General features: G+C 47.8%; 2 protein-coding genes across 53 annotated transcripts in view; both read right to left on the minus strand.

The window, feature by feature from the left end:
- LOC106509601 (uncharacterized) overlaps positions 1 to 19235 on the minus strand; it is a 92889-nt gene extending 73654 nt beyond the window's left edge. Inside the window, exons 1-7 of one of the 3 annotated variants that reach the window (XM_085015023.1) lie at positions 19088 to 19235; positions 18475 to 18669; positions 18165 to 18247; positions 17540 to 17694; positions 9962 to 10177; positions 9487 to 9564; positions 8806 to 8903 (exon numbers count right to left, since the gene is read on the minus strand). In XM_085015023.1, coding sequence (XP_084871149.1) covers positions 8806 to 8903; positions 9487 to 9564; positions 9962 to 10177; positions 17540 to 17694; positions 18165 to 18195 — 578 coding nt within the window. In that variant the 5' untranslated portion in view covers positions 18196 to 18247; positions 18475 to 18669; positions 19088 to 19235. Of the gene's footprint in view, positions 1 to 8805; positions 8904 to 9486; positions 9565 to 9961; positions 10178 to 17076; positions 17177 to 17539; positions 17695 to 18164; positions 18248 to 18474; positions 18670 to 19087 lie in introns of those variants that run through there. The other 2 variants (XM_085015022.1, XM_085015024.1) reach the window with 2 other exon arrangements.
- A 671-nt stretch (positions 19236 to 19906) lies between these two features.
- Positions 19907 to 26217, minus strand: part of SH3TC2 (SH3 domain and tetratricopeptide repeats 2) — a 63988-nt gene continuing 57677 nt past the window's right edge. For 22 of the 50 annotated variants that reach the window (XM_085014995.1, XM_085015006.1, XM_085015003.1 and 19 more), the window contains 4 exons: positions 25644 to 25766; positions 24293 to 24443; positions 22375 to 22571; positions 20808 to 21440 (listed from right to left, as the gene is read on the minus strand). In XM_085014995.1, coding sequence (XP_084871121.1) covers positions 21099 to 21440; positions 22375 to 22571; positions 24293 to 24443; positions 25644 to 25766 — 813 coding nt within the window. In that variant the 3' untranslated portion in view covers positions 20808 to 21098. The other 28 variants (XM_085015012.1, XM_085015010.1, XM_085015011.1 and 25 more) reach the window with 14 other exon arrangements.

The following is a 26217-nucleotide window of genomic DNA, read 5'->3' on the forward strand; positions in this document are numbered from 1 at the left end:
AAAATGGTTCTGGATCTTAACCAAGTCATTTATGCTCACAACGGTTCTGACTAAATGACTGGTATCTTCAACAACTGCTTAAGTCGTTTGTCTGGGTGACTTGTAGGTGTCACAGGCCCGGTGGAAAAATGAGAATTGCTCAGGCAACCAGACTCGAGGGGCCTAAATCCCATTCCCATGCCGTAATCACCCAGGCCTGCCCTGTCTTGCTCCTTCAAGGGACATGCTGTCTAAACAGCATCGAGTGTTAACTTGTTAAATCAGTTACACCCAAAAGGGTTGAGATTATTTAACAATGCAACAAGATGAGGTCATATCAAGAACTCTGAGGAGAGGCAGAGTTTTCAAAGACTCCAGTTCCATGCCAGGGAGCTATTGTTTATGAAACGATTTTTGGAAAATGAAGAATTAACTCGGTAACTGATCTCTTTCATGGGAATTCATTGTGCTTGCTTCTCAAATTTGAAATTATTTTAGATCCTTTCCACAATCATCTTATTAGTCTCCCTTTTTTAGAAGAAATGCTTCTAAATTTAATCATTGAAACTTACCTGCGTATGGGGAAAAAACCATACTTGCCAACCATCTTCGTTCTGAACAAAGGTTGGTTCCATTTGCCACCACTGGGAATGTCTGGAAATACTTTCTAGAGTCTAAGCTCCTGGAGGGCAGGGACTTTTGTTCACCGGTTTCGTTCTAGAGCCTGGGGTCGTGCTAGGTTCATCGAAAGAATCTAATAACCACTTGCTGAATGCATGAATAAACTTAAAGTTATTTACCCAAGATGAAACCCTCTCATGGCTTTTCCAGAAGAGGGGAGACTGGCCCGTCCCGGGGGGACCTGCGTGGTCTTTACATCCACGGTCTCGGGCATGGTCCATTCGAGCCCCACACAGCCGTCTGGGTTTCCCTCTCAAGCGAACTTAGGGTACTTTTCTAAGAACCTCACTCCATACAACCACTGAAAAAAAATAGGTGCTGGAAAGCACTACAAAAACAAGGGAACCTTACCATGAAGGCAGCGGAGGGATTCAGTGACATACCACGTAACCAGTACATAAAGGTAGCCAGTCATGTCCTCGTTCTAAGGCTCATCTACAGCCTGAGGGGTTCTTTAGAACGTGGGATTGTTTCACCCAAAAATCATTCTGTGGCTCAGCTAAGCTTTTATACTGAGTTCACTTAAAGGGAAGCATCTTCACTTCCACTTCCTCAGATGCCCACAGGAAAAGCCTGAGGACGCTGCTGCACCTGACTCTGGCCGGGGCAGAGTCACACCTGCCCAGTTTGGGAGAAGAGAAGATGACTCGCCTATTACCATCCCTCCCCTCTTAGAGAGAAAGTTGATTTCTCCCAGCCTCACTAGATAATAAGATCTGTGAATGCACGCGAGGAGCTCCACGGAGAAAGGCTCAAGGAAACCAACTGGATTTTATGAACGGCGGGCAACAAAGCATCTTCCTCTTTTTTCCATGGAAATGAAAGTAATTTCCAAAAATCCTACCCTAATTGAGATGCCATCTGGTCTTGTAAAGCTCCTCTGGTATTTTCTCTTCAAAGATGTCCCCCAATGAACCACACATCCCAATATTCATGCCACCAAGTCATCCCTCCCATAGCAATACCAAATCTAAGCTGGATCTGCCTACCAACAGAATGAAGCAAAGTGACACTGTGTGACTTAGGTCTTAAGAAGTCTAAGGGCTCCCACTTTAGTTTCCTGAAATGCTAGTTCCTGGAATGCTCTTTTCTGGATCTCAGCCACCATGCTGTAAGAAGCCCAAGCCCCGTGGAAAGGCTATGTCTCAGCACTTCAGTTATCACAGCCCCAGCTGAGCTCCCTGCTAACAGCCGGCATCCACCACCAGCTTTTGAGAAACCTGGCTTGGATGCCTGGCCCAGTGTCTTCGGATTACTCCAGCCCCAGCCACCATCTGAATGCAATCACATGACAGACCCCAAGAGAGAACTTCCCAGGTGAACCCAGGCAACTCAGTGGACCAAGGGAGATGATAAGGTGTTGTCTGAAATCACAATGTTTTGGAGTGGCCTGTTATACAACAATAAATAACTGGAACACGGCCTCAAATTCCTTTTCAAGTTTCTATGACCCTGAATTGATCTCACAAGTCATTTATGCTCATTTATGCAAGGCTCTGCCCTTTCTTAATAAAAGTTTACAAATTCCTGGGTTTTAAATACCACAAAATTAAATTTTAAAGTTGGGATTTATTTTTTCCTATTGAATTTGAAAACGTTCACACTGGATGTGAAACAATGAAGTTGAGTCTTAAAAAATGTATTACAAAACTAGTTTAATCATCTTGGCTCCAAATACTTGCCTGTAACTTTAGGTCTAGAGCGCTTGTAATTACGTTTTTCAAAATTATCCTGATTTCAAACAATCTTTCCATTAAATCGCAGGAGTCTAGGGGAAGTTACAGTACTGTATCAACTCCATACCTTGTAAAGCTGCCTCTCCCATCACAGAAGAGCACAGAAATCCTAGGGCAGGTCACATGTCCCCCTTTATGGTTCAAAAAACATAATCCTGGGAACTCCAATTTTTAAGGGTAGTAACTCTGCTTTCTTCTTTGGATGTGGGATGCTTATTTCTCTGATCTAGTTGTGCCCTACTGAACCCAAACACGAGAGAGCTTAAAACAACCTCAACCACACGCTCACAGAAACACACATAACACACAAAACAAATGTCTTGAGTCATAGAAGAATTTGCTATTGTCATTGTTTTGTAACTTATTTTCTTTGAATTTCTCCAAGTTCTTTCTGGAGTCATTAAATTCCCTTTATGAGTCATTTTTAAAGTAACAGTCTTAAACATAGTCATAAGGTAGTACCTCCCATATTCCAGGCATTGCACTAAGCGTTTTATACATGTTACCTCGTTAACGTCTGAGCCTTACGATATAGGTATTTGTTACTCCCACTTTACAGCCGCAGGAAACATGGCTCAGAAGAGTTAAGTGATTTGCTAAAGCGGCACAGACACGAAGCACCCTGAGCTGAGATCTGAACTTAGACCCACCTCTCGAGCGACAGAAACCCAGCTGGGAACATGTCTGAATTCCCACACATCCAAAAAATCACACCTCAGTTACTGAATCATTAAGAGTAGCCAGAGCTTGGCCAAAAGAACTGTGTATTCTTGGGGTTTGCCCTGAGGGAAGAACTTGAATCTGGGTCTGGGAGATTATCTGACATTGTCAGACTGCTATTTATGTTAATGCAGTCACTGGCATAATTCTGCAGTTGCCTGACTAGCTTGTGTGCTGTGGATGCAGGTGCGTGGATGCTGGGAATCCCGTCAGAGGACTCCGGGCAAGGACACAACAGACCCAAGAGACTCTGCAGTCGGGGTGAAGAGGCGGCTGGCACATGCTAAGGAGGAACCAGGCTACTCAGGAACCACCCTCACGATCAATCCACGTGCGCTGGGAGAGAATGGGGTACACATCAGAAGAGAATGGATTCCTGGTGGGGAGGAGGCTATACACGTGTGTACATGTGCGCACGTGTGTGTGCATGTGTGCGTGTGTGTGTTCAACGGGGTGGGGGCGTCTTTTCCTCCCACGATTCATTTCCAAACAAGCTTTCCTCTCACTCCATTCGCATCCCCTTCACACACGGTTTTTCTCTGTCCTCTCTCCCCGGGAACCGTACTGCAGAGACTGAGACAGCCTCAACTGAGATTTCAGGGCAGAACGTACGGGTGGGGGGCTGCTCTGTTCTTCTTCTCCGACGTATTCCTGTCTCTAGTCACACGGGCAGTCCTTCTCCCCCTAGGATATCTGCCATTTAAAATACACTCAAAAATGAGAAAATAAAATTCATGTTAAGATGATCAACAGTTCCTCTTTGGAAATGCAGATGTGTGACTCTGAGCCTCATTTCCGCCACGTGTAAATGTTCATACTTCTCCTCGCACATGAGCAGGCCTTTGTCCACACACACACACACACACTATGTTGTACTGTCAATTAGTTGAAAGGAGACGTGAGTGACTAGGTTTGCCTGGAGGCAAGACTGCCAAGAAGCCAAGTCAGGAGCAGAAGTGATCAGAACAGCCCGGTGGCAAAGGGCATGGCCCTGGGGTCAGATCAGCTGCGTCCAAACCCTGCCCCTGTGACTCACAGAGTGTGAGCTCTTACACAAATTACTGAAATTCCCCAAGCCCCAGCTTCCCATCAGTAAAATGGAGATGCTAACATTACCCACCTCAAGGGTGTTTTGAGCATGAAACGAGACAACGCATATCAAGGGCTTAACCCAGTGCGTGATACCTAGGAAATGCTCAGTCAACATCAGCTGTCATTATTTATTATACAATACACAGGGCAAAATTTATTAGTGCTATTATTTATGGAGTATTTGCTATGTACAAGGCTATCAGCTATTTTAAATACGTTATCTCTCTTCATCTTCAGAGCAACCCTGTGAGGTAGGTTCTAGAATACCCCCTTTTCCAGATGAGAAAACTGAGATGCAAAGAAGTTAGGTCAAGTCTGCAAGGTCCCAACATTACCAGGTATCAGTGCTCAGTCAACTTGACTCCAAGCCTGAAGTCTAGTCAAGTCTCACAAAAAAAATTAACTTCCTAAAACTCGGATTAGAGTTACTTGCTGAATATGCGTCAACGCGTTCCATAGGCCTTGCAGGACCCCAATTCCCCTGAGCCCCCAAAACCTTTAATATTTCCCTCTGAAACACCAGGGGTATTCACTATGAAAGCCAGGTAACTTCGCATGGGCTAAAAGTAAACACATTTCTTAGAAGACTCTTTTCTGTGAGCTTCCACACGCACACACCACGTGTGGTGTGCGGATAAACGCATTACAAGTGCCTTTAAGATGGTGCAAGGCCTGACACCAGTGAGCGTGGCAGAGAGCAAGTGAGGCAGCCCAATGGAAGAACAACCAGACTTTGGCGTCAGACTCCCCGGGGTTCAATCCCGGGCCTGCTCTCCCTCAGCTGTGGGAAACTCATTCAACCTCTTGTTTCCTCATCTCGACAGGTGACAAGGCAGGGCTCTGAAGATCAAGTGAGGTCACCCCTCCGATGCGAGAGGGTCACATAAAGCCCTGTCATTTGCGAAGCTGAAGACAAGCACAAAAATACAGGCAGTCCTTGGCAAGCACTCCTATTAACAATACTGTGGTTATTAAGTGTTCAGATTATCTATAATTATTATTAATATTCAATTCTCTAAATAGTTATGTCATGGAAATGAGGATACCAAGGCTTGAGAGACTGGGTGCCCTGCTCAGGACCCCACGGGGCGGGCAGTGGGCCCAGGGCCCTTCTTGTAACTGCCTACAAACTGCTGAAACCACCGGGGCAGGGAGGTGCTTATGGGTGGGTGACACACGCCCCTTCCCCGGCCCTGAGCAACGAAAGAATGGTAGCACAGCCATGACCAGTTCCACAACCCACAGTGCCCTCAGCAGCAAAGCCAACTCTCGTCTTCTCGTCTCCACGGGCCACCCTGCATTGCCTGGGGCCTGGGAGAGCTCACGAGGGTCCAGGGCAGGCTTCCAGCTTAGCTTTTGCCTTGAATTAAAGACTAAGGGGACTGGGTCAGAAGGGTTTCTCCCACAGGTACCAGTTCTTTTAGTGGCGGTGACAATAAGCAATCCCCGAATGTTGCAGTTGGGTGGTTGAAATGCCTGCTCTAGGTGGGGCAGTCAGTCCCAGAAGCCAGGGTCAGAGAAGCCTTGTAACTAGAATTGGAGTGACTCATTTCCAGGGAGAATGAGAGGCTCTCGCAAACCGCTTTTGTAGAAACTGAACCTGCTGATGCGCAAAGTGCCGTGAATCACTCCACCGTCCCTCCCGAGCAGAAAGAGCTGGCGTCAGAAAACCCTACACACACAGCACAGGACGGGCTTCCTCTTGCTTTGGAAAGGGACATGCCTATGCTATCGTGTCAGCTGACATTCTTCCCAGTGTCTAAGAGTAGCCTCTGAGAGCAGTCCTGACTCAAGCGAGCTGGGCGACCTCGGGCCAGGCTCTTCGTAAAATGCAACAGTTGAACCAGAGGGTCTCTGAGACCCCAGACTGTAACAGGTACCACCTGTTATGACCTAAAACTCCCTAAGCACTGGTTCTAAGAGGCAGTAAGAAGTAACAACTTAGTATCTACCATTTCATACCACAGCCCTATCAAGTTGGCACTATTAATATTACCATACTACAGATGCACAAATTGAGGCCTAGACTGGTTAAGTGTCTTGCCCAAGATGATGCACGGAGCTGGGATTTTAATTCAGGCAGCATAACCCCCAGGTCTATACTATATTAACCACTGATAACACTAATGAATTAATCATGTGTATTAAGGGTTCCAGATAGTTCTTTTGAGGATTTCTTCATTTTTAGTCCGTAAATAGTGTGTGTGCCAGCTCTCAGGCATTACCTGGCAAATGTGCGTGTATATATACACATGTCACCTAAGTCCTGGCAAGTCGATCCTGGACAGGCCCTGACAGATCACCTGGGCTGAGTGTTCTTATCCCATCATCCTTGGGCAGCCATTAAAGGGTCCATGAACTCTCTGAAGTTATACGCAAAACGAGGGTGTGTGTAACTCTAAAGCCAGGTATCACAGATTTCCTCGGATTTTCACAAAGGTCCAACCCATCTTCTGACAGTGATAAAGTGAGACCTAAACGGAAATGGACCTGTCCAGGTACACAGAGAGTGACAGCAGGGTTCAGAACCCAGGTCACCTGACCCAGAGCCGAGGTTCTTTAGCGACATCATACCAATTTAACTTGACTCCCTCCAACATGTGCCGAGGGCCTGCCAGGGTCAGGATGCCTTAGTGGGGGTTACACGCACAGCTCAAAAGCTTTGGGTAGTTTTAGAAAATCATTATGCTCCATGTTTCACGCAAAATAGCATTTTGCCATTTCTCTAAAATGTTTATCATTGGTGTTCCCATCGTGGCTCAGCGGTTAACGAATTCGACTAGGAACCATGAGGTTGTAGGTTTGATTCCTGGCCTTGCTCAGTGGGTTAAGGATCTGGCGTTGCCATGAGCTGTGGTGTAGGTCAAAGATGCGGCTCTGGTGTCGCGTTGCTGTGGCTCTGGTGTCGGCTGGTGGCTACAACTCCAATTAGACCCCTAGCCTGGGAACCTCCATATGACACAGGTGCGGCCCTAAAAAGACAAAATAAATAAATAAATAAATAAATAAATAAATAAAATGCTTATCATTGACAATTACCAGTGATCTGCCTGTCTGCTTGTCTGTTATGCATGAAAACTTAGCTCACGGTATTTCATTCAGATCTGGTCCAGTCTGCCTTTACCGGCTGCAATCCTGGCCTCCATAGATGCTTAAGGTGGTTGAGCATTTGTATCTCATCACTTTGTCTGAAATATTCCGTTCAAAGTAAAACTGACTACAGCTAAACTACACAAAGCAAAATGTGTTAAAGACTAAACATTGACAAAAGAATCAAATTGTCCTAACAAAGTTCAGATCAACCAAATGAGACCCAGAAAAATTGGACTTAGAGAAATAAAGCCACAACAGAAAATCACTCTGGCAGAAGCTAATATTTGATGATTACATTTGATACAGATAATCATAATCAATAAATTAAGCCTTCCTTGTAAAAATTCACATGTAAAGGTTGACTATAAAACTGACTTTGATAAAACAATAAGAGAAGTGACAAAAAATAGAAATGGTTTCACTGCACAATACTGAACGTTGGTCTTGAAATTAAAATGGCTTAATGTGGAGTTCCAGTTGTAGCTCAGCAGTAACGAACCTAACCAGGATCCATGAAGATGCAGGTTCAATCCCTGGCCCCGCTCAGTGAGTTAAGGACCTGGCATTGCTGTGAACTGTGGTGTAGGTCACAGACACAGCTCAGATCTGGCATTGCTGTGGCTGTGATGGAAGCCAGCGGCTGCAGCTCCAATCAGACCCCTAGCCTGGGAACATCCATATGCTGCAGGTGCAGCCCTAAGAAGACAATTAATTAAAATGGCTTAATGAGACTTAATTAAGTAAAAGATTTCTTGACAAAAATTCAACCATGTTGCTGCTTTAAATGCTTGCAGTTATAAGCACAGAAGCAAAGCATCCTCAGTGCAAAGGACAGAGGTCAAAATGCCTGCCCCATTAAACACGGGTCAAGAGGAAAGTGCCAACACAGGGAGATCACAACTGCCTAGAGCTGTTTTGTGAGGATGCACTCATTCGCAGGTGATTTTCTGATAAGGCAAACTCCCATCACCACCACCTCTGCAAAGCTCCCGTGAAAACCCAAGGAACTAGCGCAGACTACATTATGCTAGGCAAGCTTTAACCCACAAAATCTATGGAGACACAAAACACCAAGGAGTAACTGTTATGGGTGGGGTGAGTCAAGAGGGTCCCAGGAGAACTGACTTTTCTTCCCAAATAAGAGGGGTCTCTTTGCTCTGTCTTCCATTTCTGGTGGTCCCAGGAATTCCTTGTCCCATGTCACCTCCAGTGCTGGCACTGGCTCATGGACCAAACCTCTGGGCCTCATGCCTGCTCACTCTCTTGACCTTATCTCCCTTGATAAGGCCGGGGTCATGATAAGCCAGAGGGGGCTCAAACCCACTCCTGACAGCTAATTACTAAATTTCAGGAATTTGGTGAGCTTGTTGTTAAAGGCAGTCGTTATTATAAAAGTTACACTAGATAAAGAATATAAACCTATGATCAAATACATCACCTTAAAAAGCGGCAATAACTACTCAAAACTCATCACTTTCTGATTAATTTGGTGGACTCTGCTTACCAAGGCTGTGGACACATGTCCTGTGCGTATGACAGAAACCCTGTGTGGTGCGGGCTCGTCCTTCTCAGCCGGATGTTCACTGACATCACTTCAGAGGCCTGAAATCACCCAGGGGGGGGAGTGTTTGTATCACAGAAACTTGTGAATGTTACAAATCAATACTTAATCCTTGGCTTTGTTGACTGTCTGAAGTTAAAGAGCAGTGATGATAATGGAGATGACACTTAAGCTCTGTCAAGTCTGTACCTGCTCCATGGTGATGAGCACAAAAAACTGAGGCAATATTCCTTCAAATTCAGGGAAAAAGTCACTTACACTATTAACAAATGAGTGATTTCCAACCTCTTTGTTGTTTCACTTTCACCTTAGTAATGAAAACATCAATTAATGTTAATGTTTAATTAATGTCCAAAGTGCTCCTGTTATCCAGCTGCAACCACAGCTGACTCCAGATACAAGGGTTCCGAGTAAATCAATGAATGTCTTATCTGAGAATCAATTATTTGAAATTCACAATAAAAGCATTTATATTCTATTTCCACTTGTAAGCTGTGTGCTGTACAGCCCTTAGAAAAGTACAATGCACCATCAACTCGAGTATGCATGGGCACACACGTTTTCTTTCTCGGAGAGCCAGCTGTCACCTCCCTCAGAAGCCCCCGTCGCTTCCCACACACTCACCGGGACCTGCTGCAGCCACCAGACTGTCAGGCTGGGAGAGGTCACGATAGGCCCAGGGAAGTACCTGGAAGCTTCAGGCTAGAGGAAAGGAAGGCCAGTGTTTACAGTGGGCGCTGGCTGCAGGAGGGCCTTTGTCTGCTCAGGGCCTTTAGTTATTTTCACATCAGCCTAAGGCCTTTGACCCCAGTTTGAAGTCAAAGGACAGGAAAAAAGATCCTGTATTTTCTTGGGGATTGGCAACGCAGTTTGGCTGGCAGAGAACGCCAGGAGTGACCACTCAGTAAGATCTGGAAAGGGAAGGGAGGCCATACAGCCTTGGGAGTCTCTGCAGGAAGACCACTCTCACTTGCAGACCCCTCTACCTCACACCTGCTGGTGACCTTCAGAGGGCACACAACTGAACTCTGCTATTCACGTACAACTTATACCCGAAAGAATGCCTACCGTGCCTTCGTTTATTCATTCATTCATTTACCCAAGAAATCAGTATGAGAACCTTCCACAGGTCAGGCACTCTTCTCGTGTTGTGGGTACAGGGGTGAGCCAGACAATCTCCGACCTCATGGCACATAAGGTCAAATGGACATTCAACTGGTTTCACATCCAGCTGGACTGGGGGTAAACTAAACGCTTGCTCTGCGTGTTCCAAACGGAATTCATTCTCTTTTTCATGCAGACTCTTCACAAATGCCTGTCAACAGAACCACACAATCATAGCCACCACTTAGATGACATGTGCCAGCATGAGTCTAAGCCCTTCACATGTACTAACGCACTTAAACCTCACCAGAACCCTACGAAAAGTACTATCATCACCCTCATTTTTACAAGAGCTTAAAAACTTCTGAGATCCCACATTTGATAAGCAGTGCAGCTGTACAATGACACCACCATTCTTCCCGGCCAGGATACTCGGGCGGACAAGACCAATCTAGCTGAGGTTCTTCGCAATTTAGCCAGAGTCCAGCTTCAGTTTTACACAATACTTGCAGTATGGACGAGGCTTTGACCGACTCTCCGACTCTGCCACTTTCCGCCTGCGAGACTTTGGGTAAGAGTTAATCTCTTTCTTAACCTTTCTAAACTTGTTTGCTTGTGTGTTCCATATGAACAATTATACTGTGCAATTACTTCCTGGGTGGGGTGAGACCATCAGCAGAAGTCAATGATGTAAGGGGACCACACATCTGGGACCCTGGCCCACTCAGGAGCCCCTAGGCTCCCCTGACCTCCATTTAGAGGTCATTACAGACCATGCCACTCTCCTCACTAGCGTGTGAGTCTGGCACACAAAGGTGTTGCATATTGGCTGGCTGGCTGCCTGCATCTCTGCTGCCACCGTCCCACAGGAGCTATGCCTTGACTTAGACTCCCCTTCCCAGAGCTTCTCCTCCAAGAAGACCAGCAGATACTCAGAGCCAGGGACTAGGTTTTTGCCCTGTGTTTCACCACTCCCCCAATTTATGATTCACCAAGGAAGGATCTTTGGAATTCTGAAATAACACTCTGCCCACTTAGGCCCTCAGATACCCTAAAGCTATCATCTGTGCCCTGGTGCCTTTTCTTCCAAAGACCCTTGGGCCCTAATGGGATCTTTTGTGATGCTTGGTGGATTAATCTTTGTATAAACCAAGTTTCTTGCCCTAAGGTTTCCTGGTCATTCTCTTCCTTAAAGACAAAGAGGAACCATCAAATATTCACAAGGAAAATCATTTTCTTCAAGATCCTAAGTTCTAAAGAAGAAAATCTGAAACCAGATTATATAGTTATTAAAAACGCTGATTTTCAGGTCAAAAAGAACAGGTTTTAGATCTGCAAGTATCTTAACTACTTTGAGCCTTGATTCTTCCACCTGGAAAGTGGCGATATGAACCTCCTCTGTATGTAGGGTCATTTAGAGGATCAAGCCAAATACTGCAGGTGCACTGCTTAGCACCAGACGCCTCATACCGGGCAGGGGCTCCGTAAGAGACTCTGATCATCCCGGTCATGACCGCTACTTCCTTAAAAATTAGGAAGAGGGAGTTCCCGTCGTGGCGCAGTGGTTAACGAATCCGACTAGGAACCATGAGGTTGCGGGTTCGGTCCCTGCCCTTGCTCAGTGGGTTAACGATCCGGCGTTGCCGTGAGCTGTGGTGTAGGTTGCAGACGCGGCTCGGATCCCGCGTTGCTGTGGCTCTGGCGTAGGCTGGTGGCTACAGCTCCGATTCAACCCCTAGCCTGGGAACCTCCATATGCCGCGGGAGCGGCCCAAGAAATAGCAACAACAACAACAAAAGACAAAAAAAAAAAAAAAAAAAAAAAAAAAGACAAAAGAAAAATTAGGAAGAGACCGGTACCTCTACAGCAATTCATCCTAAACGAATGAAAATTATGCTTATTAGTTTCCATAAACCTTCACTGAGCACCTGCTCTGAGTGTGAGCAGCCCTATCATATGATTCCCTAGGTCATTCACGAGCAAAAAGCAGGTAGATTATGGTTTTAATACTTTTTCCCTCTCATAGGTGATAAGAAGCGGTCACAACCTGAATCAAAAGTTTCATTCATTCACTTTTTATTAATCCATTCATCAAACCTTTATTGAGATTCTACCACGTGTCAGATACTGGGAACCACTCTAGAAATAGATGAGTGACCAAGACAAGGTCCCTGCTCTCTTGGGGCTTCCAATCCAGGTGGTACACAGGAATTTTTTAAAAAGCCACACAGGCGGTATAATTAAATATAAACTGTGATAAATGTGCAGGGATCTACGAGCACATACAAGAGGAAGAGCCTAACCTAAGGACACCACGAGAACAGAGAGGCGCAGACTTTACATAACCAGAAAGAAAAGAAAGGACTGGCACAGGGCTTGGAAGAGGGTCAGCCCCTAAGGCCCCATAATCCCTTAGGACTTGAAGACAACGGAAAACGCAGGTCTTCCCACTCATCCTCTGTTCGGCTCTCCCTCCCTCCACCCACAGAGTCCCAAAGCTACCCATTCTAGGACAGACAAAAGCCCATTTTGTTTGCTTCCTGCATAAGCAGCTGTTCGGTCACCAGGGTTACCATGCAGCTGTTATTTCAGCCTGGCCCTTGGCAGCCCCCAGAAATGCAGATGTAGCTGGTGTCACTACTGTCCGGGACAGTGTGCAGAGACATCAGGGGCACTCCTGGGAGCATCTCCCCAGATGAACAAACCTCAACATTTTCAATGTACAAGAAAGTGCAAGAACAAAAATTTCACCTTCATACATAATATCTGGCCCATGCAAGAAAGGTAAAGTAGTTGAAAATCATATTCATCATGGTTTTTTTGTTTTGTTTTTGTCTTTTCAGGGCCGCACCCGCCGCATCTGGAGGTTCCCAGGCTAGGGGTGGAATTGGAGCTGGAGCCACTGGCCTACGCCACAGCCACAGCCACGCCAGATCCAAGCTGTGTCTGCAACCTACACCACAGCTCATGGCAATGCTGGATCCTTAACCCACTGAGCGGGGACCAGGGATTGAACCCACAACCTCATGGTTCCTAGTGGGATTTGTTAACCACTGAGCCATGACGGGAACTCCCATCATGTTTAAATATCATATTTTAGATCTAAAATGTTAGAAATAAAGATAGAAGAAATCACCTATTTAAAAATCTTTCCATAGATAAAGAATTTACAATAGGTATGAATTTGCATAAGAAAATTTTTGCAATCCCAAATGAAAATAAAACAGAAGATTAAGAAAACAGATAAGGGCTCCTAAATATTGTGAGTCAGTTTAAAAAACCTGTTTCTAACACTGTTTATGCATCAGAGTGAAAGCGTCTCAACAGGAGAATGGGCTTCTCCTGGCTATTTGCTTCATAAGACACACTGGAGCCCAAAGGCTTTCCCACCAGCCTCCCGTGATGTCAAAAGAGGGTCGTTCCCTCACGTGTGTCTGCAGCTGCCACACGCCACAGGCGCCACGCCGAGTGGGACCCACACGGCTCCATCCCCCCGGCCGCCTCACTTCTCAGGGGCCCATGGTCCTCTACTCCTGGCTCAGGAGCCTTTCGCAAGTTCACCCCGCTCCTTATCTGCAGTCTTTAAAATCTAATTTCTAATTTGTTTTGACCTAGCCTCTACCTTTCCATGTCTCCTTTCCTTTTCCATCTGGGGCAGACAGCTTATCATTTCTTTCAGACTGTGATCAGTGATAACCTCCAGGTTTTCCTCACGACCTCCTAGAAGATCGGCTCTCGAGTCCTGCTCTGGAGTGATCTGAGACCCACCAGCATCACTCTACTGATTTCAGGCCAACATTCCAGGCTGCTGAACAAGTCTTAACCTTGTTTCTACTTATGATCACATTAGTGACGGCACCTGTCCCAGAGATGGATCACCTGACACAGATGCACAATACGGTACGACAGGTTCACATGCTAGTTTCAGAACCAGAGAGACCTGAGTTCAAACCTCACTTCAACCCCTGACATACTCCCTGTGGACTCAGGCCATTTCCACTCTCTAACCCTCAATGGAGACATAACAACAACAGCGTTTTCCTCGTGTTGTGGAGTCCACGACAGTTTCCTCCAAGAGGTTTTTCTCGGGGTCTAGTGCATGATACTCATCCAACAATGTCAACCATTATTTTGACACTGAAATGTACACATTCTCTGGTCTCAGTAAAGTTGTCCATCAAATGATATATAAGAAAGAATAAAAGCCAGAGCCCTCTTGTGCTTTTTGAGAAGCCCCCTCCAGGTCAGTGCTTTTCAACCTGCAGGTTAGTGTATATAGAAATCAGTTTAGCAGGTAATAAACTGGGTATTTTTTAATTAGAACACAATGTTTTCAAAAGTGAATATAATGGAATAGAATAGATCAAAGTGCATGTCATATTATAAGCACTAAATGGTGTTCTGTCAAACATGTATGTCTGTGCACATGCATACTGAGAAACAACATAAAGTGCACTTCTTACTGTGTGTCACAGCCTAAAAAAGAAGTTTTGAAAGCCACTGTTCTAGGCTGATCCAAAGCTCCTTAGGTACACTCTTCAGTAACGACAGACCATTTAGGAGAGACACTGCTGCCCTCTGCTGGAACCCTTGACTCCTCATGGAAAAGGACACCGGTAGGAGGACAGAGACTTTGCTTCTTGCCCCTGTGACCTCACCATCCTCCTGAACCCCATCTGGAAGCCCACCTGGGAGGACGCACCCCTCGGGCTACCCTGATGCCCTCAGCAACGAACGCGTCAAAGGCAGCACTCGAAGTGAGAGCCCGCGTTCTCACCTTGAAAGTAATCTTGGAGGCTGAGCCACACACGCTACTGTGGTCCCACCTCGGCCCCATCACACCTCACAGCTGCGAAGGGCCTCCCCAGCCCCTAAGCAGCCATGGGTCTCTGCTCCTCTGGGCACCCTTGGAGGAAGGTGAACTGACTGCATGTTCTCAGAGCTGGGACCACCAGCAGCCCCCACCCTCTACATGCCCCCTGATTTCTAAGATAAGTGCCTAGCAGGGCGGACCAGCAGGGTACAGCCTCAGAAAGATAAGACTGTCCCACCCGACCAAGAGGGAGGCCTCACTAAGAGGTCAACGCTCTGAGAGAAGAGCACTCCTGACACACACCCCTGTCTTAAGATGTGGAGCCTAGAACCAGACAAACTTGCCAAGAATCTACTTAGTCCTGCTTCAGGATGAAGGCTGCTAGAAATTGAAGGCTCACACCTAGCCGCCCACGCCCAAGGCCTCAAGTAAAACTTGAGCATAGTCTAACTGGAGGCTGACATGCGTACAGTAACTTGCCCAGAGTCACTCGGCTCATTTCAGGCCCAGGTGCCCCTGAATGTGGGCCCAGAGGTCCCAGCTGCCACTTTAAGGCTGGCTGTACTTCTGAACTTAAAGGCTTACACCAAGAAAGAAAGAACACATGACTCAGCTGCAAAGTGGCAAATAAAACCTAGTACGAAAAAGACTTTAAATCTGAACTTTAAAATAAATAATGGGTGGCATCACAGTAGGCATTTTTAGAACATGAACCATGTTATTAATTTACTTTCAAAACAGCCTCATTTGTTTTGAGTCTCGAAACAGGCCTTTTTTCCCCCTTGGGTAAAGGCCTTTCCCCAAAGACAGATATGCTTCAGCCATTTCCTCATCTATGAAATGAAGAAGGAAGACAAATCTATCAGAGCATATAGAGTTTACACTTAGTGCCAGGCGCTAAGTTGCTCTGTACTTTCACGTGTGTTTAACAACACTGGGCTCAGAGAAGTCAGCATTTTGCTGAAGGTCACACAGCTAGTCAGAGACAGATTCTAACCCAAGTACGCCTGACTCCCTTGCCCTCGCTGGGGGAGCACACGGCTCAGCCCCTTGAATGTCTCCTCCCTCCCTCTCCCTTGTCCACACATCTCAATGGGAGCAATTACCAACAGGGAAGGAACTCAAGATCCCAAACTTTGGGGAAAGGCTGACAAACTACCGCAGCAGAGGTGGCGAGGGAAACGTGACAGCTGCGTGCCAGGTGGTGACCTGAGACCTTGGACCAAGAGAGGACTAGAGGACAAGCTGGTGAGATCCAAATGACAAGCTCGAATGTGCTGCTGCACACAGTAGGCAGGTCCTAATCGGGCCCTGCAGTCCATTCTCAGGCTGCTTCTAGATTCATCTCCCAAAGCACACATCTGAGTGCAGCTCTCTTGCTTCTAACCTTTCCTGGCTCCCCCTCGTCCTCGAGATCTGCCTCCAGCTCCCCTTCCCAGAGACTTTTCTGGCTTCCCCTCCCTACCTCCCTGACCCTGCCCCAGCTTTGCTCAAGTCACTACTCTTCCCAGAAAGCACCCCGGGCCTTTCCTGCCACATGCTCCGTCTGTCAGCCCTCAGGCTGCAGCACAGACTCTCAGAATTCAGCTTCAACGTCGCTTCCTGCAGGGTGTCCTCCCTGACACCCTCGCTCCCTCTCCCCAAGTTTTCCCTGTGCCCTGTAAGCAGCTCCCATCGCCGTGCTTCCGTCCTGGACCATATTCACATCTGCCCCTCCTCTGTATGCAACCCAGTCCCGGCTTCCTCGGAGTGAAAGCTGTGCGCGCAGACACGGCACCGGGCAGCACCGACCCCACTGTGAGGTCAGGGGTTCCGAAGGCCTCCTGTCCTCCCTAACTTCTCGGGAACCGTGTTAGTTTGTCTTGAACACTCCCTGGGAACTCCTTTCTTCCCTTTCGAATAAGGCCAGAGGAAGACTCGGCTGGGCATCTGTCATAAGCAACAGGATCTAGCTTGAATTTAGCGCACTATTTTGTTTTCACTGTATTTTTACTTATGAAATTCTATTTACAGAAAGCAGTACAAGTTCTTCTTCTACCCAGACTAGCATTCTTCATAAAATTATATGAATAAAGGAAGTGAATCCACTTAGAAAAAACTGGTAAGTAATTGTTTGGGTGGCACATGTGACAAAAGCATGTGCACACGCACACATGGGCACAGCTATGAAAGCTGTCCTGAGCAAAACATCTCTGCGGCTGAGTCCCTGGGTCATGAGACCCAGGGTGCTGCTGCCGTTACCACAACTACACGTGTGGCTGGGAGAAAACTACTGCTCTGGTCTTCTGTGTACTCACCTGTAAAAAGAAGAGGAAAAAACTGGGCCATAAAAATATATGACTTCATCTCCCAGATACAAATCTCTCTTCCTACTCATATGGCATGGAAATAACATTGCTGAAAAGAAACTCAGAGGTCATAGCTTTATATTAGAGATCAGATCCATAGTGTATAGAGATTGAAGTGATAGGCCCAGGTCACGTCACGATTTAAGGTCAAATCCAAGACCGAAATCGAGGTCTCCCCCCCCCCGCCCCCACGCTGATGGGCTGTTTCTCCCTCATTTCTGAAACTCCCCTCCCCATGTACTTTTCCCCCAGGTGAACTTCTGACACAAGGGTTAGATTTTACTTTCAAAGCACAAGCAAGTACACACACACAATAAAGACATCTTAAAATAATGGAAAAGCAAATAAGCAAAGGATAAAGGCAATATTAGATTTCCAAGTGTTCACATGGTTGGAAAAGGAAGTAAAATACCTGAAAGCTGAGAAAACATGTTACAGGTGTTTCCACAATGTTGTAATTCCCGCCTTGTTCTTCACTGAGATTAGGTGATAGATTAGATGCAAGGAGCCGGGAGTGGGCAGGCCACTGAGTTTCGGGGGAGTCCCTGACCCATCTTTGTCTCCTCCCTGTGTATAATAAAACCTGCTTTACAAGAGACCAGATCCAAATAGCACTTCACTCACTCTCTGTGGATCATGAAAAATGGGATCCACACAATTCCGGGGGGAATACTTCATCACATTTTTAAAACAGGATTTTCAGACACTTTTAAAGACTACTTTAGTAGAGTCTTTGCATATGGGATGTAGTCATTGCAATGATACAGTACAAGGTTTTTCTCATTTTAAAAAAAGTCTTATCCTTTTTTTTGGAAATGTACTGAACATTTTTATATCTGACTTCGTTAAAGGCAAAATTACCAGCTTTACAAATGAACCAATGCACACAGAATCAGAAAATTGTAACCAAGTTTCCCAGTGAATGTAAAATGGGTAGATACAATACCCTTCACATATACACATGCATGTGTGTGTTTGTAGGCATTGTTGTATATTTATGTATATACAGGTGTAGGTATTTATGTAACTGTACGTACATGTGTAGCAATTGGCCAAAGAGAAACTCATGCGAGAAGAAACTTCAACTCAAAGCTCAAAGTGAGCCAAAGGTAAGAGGTAGCTGTCGGGAAAAATAAGAATCTTAATGCAATATTAAAATACATTAAATCCCATTAAGTACAAAAATGACCCACTGTACTCTCCACCCACCAGCCAATACCAGCTGCAGGAACCACACTAACAGAGGCATAGGAACTGGCATGTGGTCAGAAGAGAGTTCTAGGTCAGCGGGGAAAGGGAGAGCCGGGGTGGTTCATAGCATGAGTCCCAGGGCCGAGCACGCCTTACTCAAACACAAGATGTGTGACTATCCTGGAGCACAGGGGCCCCCGTCAGTCTCCCAGGAATGCTGGTGAAAGGACACTGCGTGGGAAATTCAACTCATCCTCAACATCCCTCCTTCTTGGGCATTTTACGGTTTGCAGTGGGAGCAAAACCACATCTGTCTTACTTGGTGGTGGACTAGGTAACTTCATTTTCTTCCTGGAGAAGAAGAGGGTAGAGAGTAATCTGACGCCTGAGACGCACTGCTAACTCAATTCACCACCCCATCCCCGCTTCTACCACCAATCATCCGACTGGCCCCAGCAGCTAGAAAGCAAGGCAGAGGGTCTGCCAGGAAACCCAAGCTGCTGCGGCTCAGACGAAAAGCCCTACAGCTAGACCGTGTACGTCCCCACCTTTCAGAGTGAGGGTAAACCACCAGTATCAGGGTTATCTGAGATGCTCATTTAAAAGGCATGTTTCTAGGCGGTTTCCCAGACCTGCCGAATCAGAATTACTGGGGTAAGAACCAGAAAGTTCGTTTTCTATGAGTTCCCTAGGTAATTCCCTTCCACATCCTCTGAGAACCATGGTTCCAGGGCAGTGTGTCTCAGCCTTTAGCGTGCATTAGAATCACCTGAAAGGTGGGGAAAAGCTAGGGCTCCCAGGACCCAGAGACCGTGCATCGGAGGCTTAGCACAGTTCAAAGCATCTCACAGGTGCTGCTGCTGCTGCTGGTGGTCTCGTCAGTGGACCATCCCTGGAGTCACTGCCTTGGAGAATCCCTAATTCCATGATTAAAGAACTCAGACACTGTGTGGGCAGCCCCGCCGACTGCCCACCACTGCATATCCACACCCTGGGGTAATTCCCTCCCTTTTGTGCGAGCTGACCCGAGTGACTCACACGTAATAAATAAAATAGGCAAAACGAACTGGATGCCACCTACAGGCTTAGTTATGAGAAAACAGCGAGCACCGACCCTCACTCCTGCTGTTGCTCTTCCCACATGCTCTCTCTGGTGAAGCAGGCTGCCACGCCATATGCTGCCCTATGAGGCCCACAAAGCAAGGACCCACGGGCAGCCTCTGGAGAGGGCAAGGAACTGACTCCTGCCAAGAGCAGTGTGAGTAAGTTTGGAAGCAGAACCTCCCCTGGGAAGCCTGCTGAGCCTGAGAAGCCTGCAGGTGCAGCTGACCCCTTGACTGCAAACTTGGGAGCTACTCTGAGCCAGAGGACCCAGCTGAGTCCAGCCTGGACCCCCGCCTTCCCACAGAAGCTGTCAGACAGTGAACATTCCAAGCCATTACGTGAACTGTGCAGCGATGGATAAGGAGGGGAGATGCCTGCACAGGAGCAACCCTGGAATCAAGATGACCCCTGGAAACACAACACATCCTTCAAATCCCTCCCCTCATCTTCCCCATCACGAAGGAGACAAAGGTGTGAAACAATGTACATGAGCAATATTTAATAATACACACTACTGACATGCAAGTGACGTCATAATGATCTTGGAGCTCAATTTTTCAGCCTTGACCCCTGGGAGGCTTCCCGGGGGTTATGGGAGGTTACGGGGGAGCAGGACCTTGGGGTAGGAGGGCGACGGCGCCTCTGCCTCAGAGCTCACCCTGTGCATTCGGGGCTGAGAACACGGTCGACTTCCACCTGCCAGTCCGCATGACAGGGAGCGACGCCTCCTCCGGCTGAACAGAGATTAGAAAGAAATACGCAGTTTTTCTACGGACAAGGGGAGGAATGCTTCCCTGAGAAAAGCCACCGAAGGGAACAAGGGCCGACCTGCTCCCCTTCTCTCCAGAGCAGTGTCCGCTTTCCTCACTGAGGAAGGAGACAGCTTTTCTAGGGGCAAGGGTTCTCATTTTCTCCAGAACCATGTGTCTAGAAAGTGCTTGGCAGGGCCACAGTCTACTGGAAAGGCTCTAGCCACAATGCCAGGACCCTGTCCCTGCCACCCTGCCCACATCCTGTGTGACCTGGAAGGGGTCCTCTCCCTCCAGACTGCACTCCTCCCTCCGCCAGAGGAGAACCTGGCCAGGGGATGACTCGGACCCCAAATTAGTGGCTAAGAGCCTAGGGCAGAGAGGTGGCTCCCAGCCACAGCGAGGGGTCGGACACAGAACAGCTGGCCTCAGAGGGCCAGGCCCCCACCGCTCAGCCACCGCGCCCTCTCTGAGGAATGCCCAGAGGGGCTGCTGTGCCACAGCGAGCTCCGGCAGATGCTGTCCAGCCTGGTCCTGATGGCATCCTGCAGCTCCTCGTCACCCAGCAGGACCGCTGCAGCCAGGGCCAGCCCGAAGTATTCAGTGGCATCGTGGGCATCCTAACCGGTGGCACAGGGGCAGAGAAGAGAGAGCATTAGCAGACACGTCCCAGGGAGGCCGAGAGGAAGTGCTCGAACGCTCCCAACACTAGCTTTGGTCTGTCTCACAGCCTTCCCTGCCGCCTTCTCCAGGCTCCATGGAGGAGCCTCCCCGCGTAGTTCCACTGCATGTCAGGACAGTGCGACCCCAGTGGCCCCCCTCCCCAGGCCCAGAAGTAGCTCCTTAGCTCGGCTCAGACCATCAGGAAGCAGCACTGCCCCGGGCACAGAGCTCCAGCGATGTGTAAAGGATTCAAGATGACCTGCCCTAAGCTATCCCGGGACCTTTCAGGTGCGACCTAACACAGTCCCTCACCCTTCTAGCTGCAGGCTTGAGCCTACCAATAACTGCAGAGAAAACGCCAAGAACCAGACAGAAGCAGAAACCTACAGAGCCAAGAGAGAAACGAAGAGGTGGGGAAAACCATGATGAGCCCCAGCTTCCAGGACTACCTGAGATTAAACGTACACCTGAACTTCCCAGTTCCTTGAGCCAATAAATCTCCTCCTTCTTTGCTTCAGCTAGCCCCAGTAGAGCTCTTCCCGGGCAAGCCCCAGAGCCCTCAGTGAACGCAATCAGCCTCGCACACCTTGTCCCACTTCCTGGGAGCTGTAGGGCAAATGCAAGGTCACTGAGGCAAGTTCTTCACGACTCCCATCGTCTCTACGACATGGCTGGGATGCAGAACCCTGGTTCCTCGGGTGAGACTCAAAAAGGGATGTCTGGTTCCCATTAACCCTCATAAGTCAATAATAAAATCAGGTCAGAAAAACCCTGGCAAAGAAGAAAAAGACAGTGGAGCTGTCCTAAGGGTCCTCTGGGGGCCAAACACAGGCACGGCTCAGAAGCCGCTGTGTGAAGACATTAAGGGCTGTGCTGGCGCAGACAGTGTCCTCTGCTAAGGGGAAGCAAGTGTCCGGGGACAAGGCCCAGGACCTGAACAGTGACTGAGAATGGCAGACCACAGACTCCTGAAGTGGCTGGACCAGCTCCAGCAGAGCAATCCAGGCTAAGAGCTGCTCAGGCCCCAGGCATGCTTACACTCTAACACCATGCATGTCATTACAGCAAACAGACTAACATGAACTTAGATTTCTCATATAGTTTGTAGAATTTTATAAAGAATAGCAACTGACCAGTTCATCTATAACATTTTCAAGACATACAGTTGAGAATTAATTTTAACTTTGGAGCTCACAGTTCTTTTGGGGTCTCATGTACTGTCTGGGTCTCATGTATTTTCCAGGCCCGAGAAGAGCTCATGGCACTAGGCCATGTGCCCACAGTACCTGCGGATGAGTTGGCCCCAGAGGTCCCAGCTGGACAAGAAGAGGAGCTAGGACCATCTCCTTAGCAGAGACAGAACCCTCTCTGAGTATCCCAGCGGCCACGTGGAGAGCTGCTGTGTTCCCAGAGGGGCCAGCACCCGCCCTCTGAGACAACGCTCCCCGTGCCAGCCCTGCACTCTCCCCTGAAAGCTGAGGGTCGGGGAGGACGTCAGTCGGACATGAGTCTCCGATGACCTCGGAGGCCTGGTTCTTACCTTCAGCTGGTCAAAAGTGAGTCGGCCCAGACGATAATAGACCTTGGCATAGTATAAGGCCTCCTTGGGGCTTTGCAGCCAGGGTGGGCAGAGGGACAGAGTCTTCAGGTAGCAGTCCTCAGCCATCTCATACATGTGCAGAGAGTGGTACACAGTAGCCAGACGGTGGAAGGCCACCAGTTCCTGCCTCCGATCCCCTAGGAATCGGAAGACTGAGAGGTCCTCCCGCCACGCTCCGCGTAGCCCACGCATTCACACGGTGCTTGCTGGGAGGTCCCCTAGGCATCGGGGACTGAGCGGGGGAGCCAGCAAACAAAGGAGAAACCCTGCCTCCTGTCTCCTTAGGACCCAGACAATCCTTAAGCAGCCCACAAAGGCAGAGCACACCTGTGAGAGCTGGTACAAGAGAAAGCACAGCCATCTGTGAGGGTGACGAACGGGAGTCCGTGTTCCCGACAAGTTCTCTGGGGCTGCTCCTAGGGAGAATTTCCTCCTTGCGATGGAGGGCACTGCAACTCGGGGTTCGGGGAAGTCAGCATTTCCACTGCCCTGGGATGGGATGTTGTGAGGAGAGTATCTTGACGGGAGTAGCTAGGAATTTCTGACAATCCCTAACTTCCCATAACAAGTGTCCTCTCCCCAGAACGTCCGTCTCTTCAGAGAGAGCTCTAGGGCTGCCAGCAGCCATCCCTCTGACCAGGCACCAGTTTTCAGTCTCAAATAAGCTACAGAGACCCTTCCTCTTTTAACTCATGCTTTAGAATCTCGGTATCTGATGGATCTATAACTTGTTTTGCTTTTTGATGTGTTTATTGTGTCAGTAACTCCTTTAATACAAAGTAGCCTTTTAATGGGAACAAAGACTTCCAATTATGCTTCTGCAGTATTTGCAAGGTGGTGTTTGATGCAATCTAAAAAAATCACTTTTAATCTTCAAAGGGCCAAAAGCCAAAGCTAAAGGGAAAATCCAACTCTGTGATATGGAAAAATCGAGTCCCGGGGAAGCACATGAAAGGGTGGATATGGCCTCCTTTCAGCTTCCACTCGGGGAAGGATAAAGAATGCTCCAAGGGGGCTGCCCGGGCCCCCAGGCCTTCCTGAAATTAGCAGACAGTCAGGCAGTAAAGGAAAAGGCAGGAAAAGAGGAGAAGGCTCTGAAGTGCCATTGAACATAGTAAAGCCCATGCCAACCGTATCTCATGCCCTTGAGAATGCCCAGAGGTCCCTCTGGAAGCACCAAGGAGACTCCATCTGCCCCTACATCGAATCAAGCCTCCGCTAATCAAACCTGCTTTTCCTCAAGCACCAACGTTTGAAATAAGGTGGGTTTTTTTATTCTTCCTTTTTTTTCTGTTTTAATGACTTATATTCTTTCCCAGTAGCTTTCATCGTACATGCAAGCTATTTTAGCTACTTAGTGAGTTAAGTTAAAGAGAATCTGAACTTCATTTACATTTCAATTCCACAGGGAAAATATGCACTTGACTAATAACCAACTCACCAAAAAGTAAGGCCCAGTGCTTGTATAAAGGGGCACTGCCTGTGCACAGGATAAAATACCATTTATCCTGGACTCAGAGGGTAATACCGGTAATAGCAACTATGACATAATAATTAATGTGCACGGGTAACACTTATCAAGGACTGCTTACACACCAAGCACTGTGCTGTGGGTTTTACCTGGATTTTCACTGGTCTTCACAACTGCATGGATGCGGGGGCCCTTTTTAACCCTGACTTGCTGATGACAAAAGAGGTATCTGTTAAGCAGCTGGCTTAACCGGGGCTCCCTGATACTGGGGCCAGGATCTGAACCCACGGAGTCCGACTCCAGAGCTGGTGTTCTTAGGACTTGGCTGTCCCTCCTGAAGGAGTGTCGCTCCCTGCCATTCAACCCCAGACCCTTCGGACCACCTACCTGCAACGGTGCTGAGCCTGGCTGCTAAGGTGGCAAATTCCAAAGCCTTCTCATAGCCTTCCAGGCTGATCTGCAGCTCTGTCAACTTGTTGAAAATCCGGAGCTCCGTTCTCACGGCCTTCATCCTCCTTGCTAAGGGAATAGCCCCAGTCTGAGAACAGAGGCACAAGGAACCTTAGTCTGGCCCAGCATCCCTGGCAGGCACCACACGCTAGGAGGCGCTATTATTTCATACTGCCAGGAGTTGGGGGACGGCGGTGACTAAAACCAAGGGGCGACGGCCACCTTCTGTGCCTGCCTTTCTCAGCTCACTCGCCTGGTCCCTGCTCTTGCTGCTCTGCCCCGACCTCAGAGGAGGAAGAGTGAGGGTCATCAGGTGCTCTGAAACTGAGAACGGGAAGAAGGGAAGATGACTTTCCCCAAGGTCACGGAGGAAAGTACTCGCCTCCCAGCTGTGTGCCCCTCCCTTAGCGCCCACAGTGCTAACCTACAAAGCACATACATGGAGTGTGCGCAGGGTCTGAGAGTGGCCAGTGAACAGTCGTTTCCATTATTTTTATTTTGACAGAACTTTGGGCAGGTCACTTCACCTCTCTGAGCCTTGGATTTTTATCTATCAAATACACAGGAGCATGAGCACGTCAACAGCCAGGAGCAGAGTTCTTGTTCTTCCTGCCCCGAGCTCTGGGCCTGGTCTATACTGGGTGCTTGAGGAATGTCTATGACTGAATAAACAACTGGACAAGCAAATGATGAGGAGTATCCGAATAAGTACCATTTAAGGATCAAATAAGATAATGAGATTTCCCAAAATTCAGTCAGTGCAAACAACAATTATGATTTCTGACATACGATAATTTGTATTATCTCCTAAATTACCTCTTATTTTCTTGCCTCATTCTTTGCAATAATATCTGTGAAATCATGCGTTCAATGAACTGGTATTGTACATTTTAAAAATTTAAAATATGTCTTGAAGCATACTTTGCAAAACCATAGTGAAGTACTAGTGTTCGTCCAATCATCTCCCGCCACGCCGGCAACGGTTCCTAGGGACACTCTGCTGAACACAGAAATGTACTACAAACTGTAAAGTAACATGCACCCAAAGCCATAATTTTGTTACGGTGTATTCTCCCAGAAAGGGTCCTTTATCCATCCAGCCTGAGAATTTATCAGCTTCGTTTTTGAGAGCCTGCTAGACTAAAAATGAGGGAGAACACGTGGAAAGGGAAAAAAAGGAATACCAGCAAGAGAGCAGAAGGGGTCGCAGGTGCCAGTCCACGTGGCCTCGCCTGCGTCTGTGCCAGGCCCTGGCTGCGGACACTGCCCCGAGAGGCCCAGGACTTACTCGGTAATACTCCACGGCTCGGTGCCTGTGGCGGGTCCCATTGAAGAACACATCGCCCGCTTCCTCATAGAGCCTGAGCGCCAGGGAGGGCTCCTCTGACTTGAGGGCTTTCTGGACGGCTGCCTGGGGAGGACGGAGACTGCTGTCACGGGGAGGGGGGGGGGGAGAAGGTCGTCCTAACGTCCAGGGGACTGATCCCGACCACCTGGCTTAACCCTAAATTGTCCTCCACACTCAGAGGGCTGGTAAAAAGCCTTGAGGATTCCCTAGTCTGGCATTTCCCTATCATGGTATGAGAGATTACTCTGTTGGCCCTAGAAATGATTTTTAGCAGTAGAGTGACAAACATTTTATGTTTGAATAATTAAATATGTATTTTAATGTGTTTTGGAAAAAAATAATAATATTTCAAAGCTTCTGATTTCAGATAGCATTGTTCAGTGTAAAAACCTAAGTTGATTTGAAGTTGAATCAAAGAAAAATGAATAAATAACGGTACAGAAGGTACAGGGATATGACAACACCATGAACTTGATGTATAAATGGCTGAAGTTTGGAAAACACTGATGTCATC

Source organism: Sus scrofa, chromosome 2 (assembly GCF_054392235.1).
Source record: "Sus scrofa isolate SSC_HxYL_T2T_F1_AM1 chromosome 2, Sscrofa_HxYL_maternal_Yorkshire_Landrace_v2.0, whole genome shotgun sequence".
NCBI classification, from domain to species: domain Eukaryota; kingdom Metazoa; phylum Chordata; class Mammalia; order Artiodactyla; family Suidae; genus Sus; species Sus scrofa.